This window comes from Onychostruthus taczanowskii, unplaced genomic scaffold (genome assembly GCF_017590055.1).
Source record: "Onychostruthus taczanowskii isolate IOZ18803 unplaced genomic scaffold, ASM1759005v1 scaffold45, whole genome shotgun sequence".
Classification (NCBI taxonomy): domain Eukaryota; kingdom Metazoa; phylum Chordata; class Aves; order Passeriformes; family Passeridae; genus Onychostruthus; species Onychostruthus taczanowskii.
In genome coordinates, this window is record NW_024502014.1 from 590054 (window position 1) to 597958 (window position 7905).

General features: G+C 53.4%; 1 protein-coding gene across 1 annotated transcript; it reads right to left on the reverse strand.

Moving 5' to 3' along the window:
- Nucleotides 1-1697: 1697 nt before the first annotated feature.
- APOD (apolipoprotein D) lies at nucleotides 1698-6487 on the reverse strand. Its single transcript, XM_041414406.1, has 4 exons — nucleotides 6340-6487; nucleotides 5961-6082; nucleotides 4094-4182; nucleotides 1698-2886 (listed from the first exon to the last, which is right to left on the reverse strand). The coding sequence occupies exons 1-4, from the start codon at nucleotides 6460-6462 to the stop codon at nucleotides 2651-2653; spliced, it is 570 nt and encodes a 189-aa protein (XP_041270340.1). The 5' UTR covers nucleotides 6463-6487; the 3' UTR covers nucleotides 1698-2650.
- Between the last annotated feature and the right edge of the window lie 1418 nt (nucleotides 6488-7905).

A 7905-nucleotide genomic window follows, 5' to 3' on the forward strand; every position in this document is an offset into this window, starting at 1 on the left:
CGGGGACAGGGACAGAGGGACACACGGACACGGGAACAGGGACAGAGGGACACACGGACACACGGACATGGCAGGGACAGAGGGACACACAGACACACGGACATGGCAGGGACACGGACACAGGGATAGAGGGACACACGGGCACGGACACGGACACTGGGACAGAGGGACACACGGACACACAGACACACGGACATGGCAGGGACACGGACACAGGGATAGAGGGACACACGGACACGGACACTGGGACAGAAGGACACACGGACACGGCAGGGACACGGACACGGGGACACAGGCACAGAGATACAGGGACGCACAGGCACACAGACACAGAATCACGGAATCGGCCGGGTCAGAAGGGGTCACATTGCACAGGATTGTGTCCAGATTGTTCTTGAGTATGCCCAGTGATGGAAACTTCACAGCCTCTCCGGGCAATCTGTTCTAGTGCTCCATCACCCGCACAGTAAAGAAATTCTTCCTCATATTCAGGTGAAATTTCCTGTGCATCAGTTGCTGCCTCTCATCCTAGTGGTTGGCACTACTGAGAAGAGCCTGGCTCCATCTTCTTGGCATCTCCCGTTCAGATCCATACCCGCTTTGATGAGGACACACGGGTTTGCCGTGTGTGCTGCCCTGGGGGTGTCTGCACATCCCTGGAGCTCTCGGGGCTGCGTGGGGCTTGTGCCTGTTTGGCACTCCCAGCCACTCGAGGGTTTTGCCCGTGCAGGGTGTCCCACACGTGCTGTAGCGCTGGGCACAGCAGCTGGCACGTGGCAGGGCAGGCTCAGCTGTGCTGCCATGTCCCCGAGCTCACTGTGCTGCCATGTGGAGATGCCCCTGGCACAACCTGCTTGCCAGAGCAGCCCAGGTTTGTCACGGTCTCTGTGGCACAACGAAGGAGCCAGCGTGGTCTCCAGAGGGCCCAGGCATGGCAGGGGTTTTTCTCTGAGTGAAACATTTCCATTTCTCAGCCGCGCCTGGAGAGCCCAGCTCCCAGCCAGATCCAGGGGCAGGTCTTCATGTGAGAAGGAAAATAGGAACCCGATGAAGCAGTGATGAAACGATTACACCCAGAATCTGACACACTTGGGAACAACCGTGCAGTTGTTTGTATCCTGGCATGTCCATCATCCTTACAGCCTGAAAAATCGGGTGGAGTGTTTAATTCTGTGTCACAGGAACTGTGGCATTAGGATTTGAAAGTTTAAAGGATAATGACTTAAACACGGCAGTTGTTTCTGGTCCCTCCCATCCTGGCCTCCTCTGACTGGTAAAGATTAGTGACTGGCTTCCTGCTCAGCTCCTGTCGCTCTCCCAGGGCAAGGAAGTGCTCTACAGCACACCCACACCACCAGGGTCCCCTCAAAATAAGTGTAGAATGTTTCCTGCAGATTTACAGCATTCTACATCCATGTCATTATTTCTTCATGTCAGTAAAAGCAGCAGGAGATGGGGGTCACCGTCAGCCAAAGCCACAACACAAATTTGCTGACGATGGGGGGTGCCCATACATCCAGCCTGGAGAGCTGGAAAGAGCTCCAGGCTCTTGGAGCAAACCATCTCAGCCGTGGTTGTTATGTTCACTGCAACCCTGCCGTGGTGGTGCTGCAGCCCCAGAGGAGGGGCAGGTCCCACACACTGAGCCCCCCAGCCTGCTGGCAAAAGCTGTGCAGCTGGGAAGGTACAAAAGGCCCGAAGCAGGAATTTTTATTTCATTTTTAATGAGTTGCATGAATGCTATTCAAGCAGAGTTGTCGTGGTGCCTGCTGAACACCTGCCAGGGCAGATGCAGTGCCAGCGGGCACTCGGCACGTGCAACAGCAGCGGGCAGGATGTCAGGCAGAGCCTGCTGTCTCCTGGTGTTCAGGGAAAATCCTCTGGAAGACAGAACAAGGGAGCAGCCCCATCTCTTTATGTCTGCTCACAAGTACAGTCAGAGCTGGCCCCTTGGGAGGGCAGGACCAGTCTCATCAGAGGCAAGAGAAGGACACATATAGACATTGGGGATGGAGTGATGCTGAATCCCTGGACACTTTTAGATTTAAAATACAAAGGGCAAGATCTGATTTCTAGAAATAAGGTCTGCTGACTTAGCAGCAACATATGCCTACACCCTGCCCTGGAAAACTTTCGAGACCCCCAGCCTCAGTTCCCAGGCTGCAGGACCGACCCACCATGTCTGGATGTTGCTGCTGCTAAGGCAGTGCTCAGTGTAGCTCAGACACTGTAGATTCCTGGCAGGCCCAGAAGCATCAAGACAAAATTTGGAAATGAACATGGGGCTGTGTGATGAACGATTTTTCCCCAGGACTAATACTTGCACATCACAACTCATATCCTTTCCCATCCACATACTGGAGGACTCACAGCAGCAGCAGAGTTCCAGGTCTGCATTTCAGGGTTTCTTTCTTTCACCCACTAGCACTGACTCAGTCAGTTACGCTGCAGCAGTCAGAGCAAGACAAAAAGAGGGGGAAGAGCGATATGGGGAACGACAGCAAGGAGTACCTCTGGGCTGGCAAACTAATGTTAGCAAAGAGGAAACTACTGTTATTAAATTTCTCGGGTACACAGAGAAATTCTAATGGATAATAAAGCAAGCAACAAAGTTTCTCTCTGGTCTGGCGCTGTGTCTGCATGCCAGGAGTTACATCTCAGCGGGGCAGTTGGCTTGGTCAGTGGGTATCATCTTCTCGGTGTCGATCTTGTAGGACTGGAGAACACTCTTCAGGTTCTCCACGGTTTCTGGGTGCATGTCAGGAGCTCTTGACAGAATCCAGGCATAGTCCATGTGGAAGAGCCAGAGGATGTTAGTGCAGGAGTAAACCAGGGAGTAATTTTCATAGTCAGTGGAGATGACCCAGTAAGGGGCAGCAGGCATGACTAGGAGAGAGGAGGGCAGCGTGATTGCCGTGCATAACCAGCTCTGGACAGCTCTGCAGCACCACAGCCACAGTTCCTGGGACTGTTCCCACTTTGGCTGCTGCTTACTTGTGGTCGGTACAGGCAGCTATAATTTATAAAAGCCTACCAGGACTCCTTGTTCTGCCCAGAGGAACTTGGGAAAGACACAAAGCCCTGACTATGAAGGTCTTTCTGGAAAGTTAATGCTATGACCTGAACAGCTCTCCCGGGCTGATGAAAGCCAGCCCAGCCTCACCAGTGTGGGGGTGCTGTCTGCCAGGAAGGGGCTGTAGTGCTGGGAGCTGACACTGGTGACAGGAGGAGCACAAACCACCACCCACTGCCATGGGGAACCCTGGCTCAGGGAGCCAGCTGAGCCCTGAGCTGCTCTCTGGGGCTCGCACCCGGTGAAGGTGGCTGGGGCTGCACATGCTGCTGGTGAAAGGGCTGCCAGTGATGCCATAGCAGCACAGAATTCAGTCTGGCTGTGCTCATGGAACAGTCATTGTACTTCCTTTGCAACTACCCCTCCTCCACCCCTCCTCCAAATAACCCCTCTGCAAAAGAGAGCTGTGAAACTGCCAGAGAAAAGGTGTGAGGGAGCAGAATAGAACGTGATCCAAGGGGACACTGCAGCTCACTTTCCAGCATTGCTGCAGACAGAGGAAATTGCTGTGCAATGTGGCACAGCACCTCAGCAGGCCCCTGTGGAGTGTTAGAGTGACAAGGGAAGGAACAAGCTAACAAAACCGTATTATTAATGGTTATTAAAAGCCACTTGTACGTAGAGGCAGCGTGGGCAAGTAGCTGTACCACAGTGTGCAGAGAAACAAGCTTATTCTTGGCTCTTGCAGCACTGTGGGGCTGCCTCCCGCACCTCCCCACCTCCCTGTCCCCATCTGTGAAATGACCTGGAGGGATGGCAAGGCTGCTGATCTTTCTTGCTTTGAGACCAGCTGGTGAAGGGTTCTCCACCACTGAGGGGGCTGTTGCTGTAAATGGCATATCGGTGTCACCAAACCACTGCCTGCTGGTCACAGCGTCTATTTTAGCCCTTTGCTGCTGTGCTGAAGTCACATGGGGAGCTCCACCTTTGCTTGGCAGTTTCTGACCCCTGGTGCCATGGCCCCATGCCCAGAGCACAGCCCTGCTGTGGGCACCGGGAGCCTTCCCAGCACACACTTACACCAGTTAAAGCGGACGCCCAGCTTGGCCGGCTGCTTTACATCCATGTGCATGAGTTCTCCTTCAGCTTCATTGATCTTGCCATTGGCACTAAGGGGGGAATGACAAAAGTGAGAAATATAGTCAGGAAAGTGGGAGATCTCTTTTTTTTCCACTTCCACTAAATCAGCCCTCCTGACACAATGACCTGCCAAGAGGTGGCTGAAATAGGTACTATAAACCCCAGCATCCCTGAGGATGTTCTCAGCAGCACTCAGGGCACAGCAGGTCCTGGGCCAGCTGCAGCTGGGTGGAGGGTCTCTCAGGTTAAAAACCTCAGCATCCCAAGCTGCCTCTCTCCATGTATCCCTGCCAGCAGGATGTCTTTTTGTTCCAGGGTGACAATGAGAGAGAGGAAGGAGAGCAAGACTGCCCTGCAGTGGGTAGGAGGAACCCAGCAGGGGAGGATGGGAGGATCCCATCCATGGTCTTGCATGTGCCAGGGAGCAGCTTAGCTCCTGGTAGTTGTGGAAGGCTCGTGTTCACTTTTGTTTAATCACCCGTGCTTTTTCCAGGTCACTGCCCATTCCTCCGCACGCAAATTACCTGTACCTGTGTGGTGAGCCAGGGTTTCTTAGGCTGCTCGTTCAGAGCACTGCTCTGCTGGCAGCAAGCCCTAAGACTTGAGCTGCCCATCTCATAACAGCATTTTTGCACGGATGCCTCAAGACCTGCATGCTGCCTATCAGGTAGGAAAGTTTCACACTTCCCTGTAAAACAGGAACAACCAAAGAGGCAGAAGTGAATGCTGCCAGCAGCAGAGGTCAAGGGGCTGATGCTGGAGCCATGCACACCCAAAATATCCCTAATATTTCAGGATCCTGAGCTGCTGCAGTAGTGACAGCAATGACTGGATGAATCTCACCCAGGCACAAATGAATGTCCAGCTGTTTGCCAGGCACAGCCCGAGCAGTGGAGCTGCTGAGACAGTGCTGGGCACTCTGTGAACGGCAGGGATGCTGCTCTGCCCCGGACAGAGGGATGTGTTCCTGTGTGCTGTTATTGTGAGCCAGAACAAAGTCCCCATGCCATGCCAGGAGCACAGGGGACAGCGCTGCGTTCGCTGCTTGCTCCCTCTCATCCATTCACCCCTCACAGCACCAGCCCACAGCAGCACAGGCTGGTGATGGAAACAGATGAATTAACAGGGGTATCTTTCCGTGTAAAATCCAGGAGTACTCAGGATAAATATCTTAATTCCCTAATAAAGGGAAGAGCATTCACTTCACCACTGATTTAAACTGACAATGATTCCCGATTCCCTTGCACAGCAGTTACTACCTGTGCAAGGTAAATTCTCCAAAAACAGGCTGACAAATATTTAAGTAAAAATTACACATGGGCTTCACCTTCCATGCCACTTTTCCTTGTGTCTCTTTACTCTGGAGCAGAGAGGAGCACAGGGCACAGGCACTTCTGAGCAGGCAGGGGCACAAGGTAATGTGTGTTATGCCATCCCATAACCAGCCTCTTGACCCCCCCGAGAACAGGACCCAGGGCATCCAGCTTCTCAGCCATCTCTGGGGTTGACAAAGCCAGTCAGGGGGGAGATCCAGGCTATTTTATACTGAGGTCACCATGTACATTTGATCTATTTTCTTATCACTCACCTTGGACAATGAGACAGAGACCTGGTGATCCTCAGGTCACCGGCAGGAATCAGAGACCCATATCTCTCAGAAGCGTTACTGCAACCACAGACTGCCACCCCCAGCACCCTCAGCCCCAGACACAGGCAATTTAGAGAAAAATTAACACCGAGGACAGCAAGAGAGGTGACAGCAATGCCACTGCCACAGTGAGGACATGGCCTGAACACAAACACTTACAGCATCTCCTTGTTGATCACCTTGAACTTCCCGTTCTCCTTCAATGAGTAATTTGCCTGGACGCAGCTTCCTTTCTCAAAAGTTGAGGGCAGTTTCTCTATCTCGTACCATTTCCCTAAATACTGACAGAAGAAAGTTTAAAGATGTTTTTAACATGAGTGAGCTGAAGCAGAGCAGCTGGCTCCTTTGTCAGCACAGCTTTTGCTCCTCAGTGGTTGGGGTTGGGGGGAGCAGAGCTGCAGACCCACACTGGCAGCTGTGGCACAAGGTGTGACCCGAGCTGCCACCACCCCCTGCACCCAGGCAGTTTGCTGTCAGTCCCACGCCCATTTAGCTTAACTAGCTACACCCTAGGAGATTTTTAGAAAACTTTTCACACCTTGTTGATATCGAATTCTTCTTGAACTGATGGATCTGGGCATGGTCCCATATGAAACATCTGGCCTTTCCCAATGCTGAAGAGGCTGAGCAGGACCGAGAGCCGCACTGCCGTGCCCAGCATGGCTGCACTGGGATGCAGGCGGGAAATGGACCTGGGCAGAAGGAAAACAGCTCAGGTGGGGCCTCCCTGGAGCAGAGCTTTGTGTGAAATGCAGCACGAGGGATAGGACATGCAGCAGGGCACCTCAGGGGCACAGCAAGGAGGAAGGAATCATTAGAAGAGTGCCAAAGAAGTCCCAAGCCCAAAACAGCCTTAAGCCCTGCCTGTGCTCAGGCTGTGCTCAGCAGCTCCATGAAAAGCAGGCAATGCCTGGTGAGAACACTTGCACTCATCACCCACACCTGACACCTCGCAAGATGCAGGGGTGATAAATGACCAAGGACTCACAGGAGCATCATTGTTTGTTCAAAGCTGAGGCAAGGGGAAATGCAGGATGTTTGCTTTAAAATTGTGGAGCACAAGGAACATATTCCAGAGCCAGTGGGGAGCTGGGCCCTGAGACATGGATGTGAGCTCTGTACACATGCAGCGTACACCTGCATGGCAGGAGGGACACCCCAGGTAAGCCAGGGCTGCCTGACACTGCAACAGGGTGGGAGGAACCATGCAGCTGCCTCTGGAGGGGTCTTTGTGTGCCAGGATATACACAGCACTGCGAGGTGGGAAAGTTGGTACAGATTCAAATTAGCACCAAATACAACAGGAACAGACCCCCAAAAGCATGGGGTGAGGAGGGAAAGGACAGGTTTTCCTGCAGAGCAGAAGCAGGAGCTGTGCTGCTCACACCCAAACAGTCACTGGAGCCAGGATGCTGCCCACATGCTTTGGGCTCTGCTTGGGGCAGGTTGGCATGCACAGACCCTGCAGCACTGGGCTGCTCTGCTTCCCTGCCTGGAAACTCCTGCACAGCAGCAGCAGTAACATTTTCCCCAAGTTCAGAAGAAAAGCCCAGTCTGTCTCCAGCTTCAGGCACAGGCTCTGCTGCAGACAGACAGCTCCCATTTTGAATCTCCCAATTCAGACCTACCTTGGTGGGTGAGGCGCAGTGATGCTCCGCGGAGGACCAGGGCGGCAAGGAACAGCTCTGTGGTGAGCTCTCTGCTTCTCTTTATAAGTGTGCTGGGATCATCATTATTCAGCTCTGGCAGAAGCCACTCCCTGGTTCTCAACGTGTTTAGGTTTTTTGGCAGGCCAGTCAGCTGCCTTGGATCTGCAGCTGGTAGGAAGCTGGAGATGGGCTGCAACTTGGCTGCTCACCCAGGCAAACAAAGGCAGCCCACGTGTCTGGGTATCGCCTGCAGCTGCAGAGCTCTCTGCCTTGCAGCCACTCACTAAAGCCTCAGGCCTGGGTGCAAAAAGCAGGGGAAGGAGAGAAATGCCACAGCCTTTGAGAGGGGTTGGGGGCATCAGCAGCTCCCATCCTGCACCCTCTGGTCCTCCAGCAGCCATGGCCATGCTCCAAGGGGGGGACATGCAGCCTCCTCTGCCTCCTACTTGATGAGC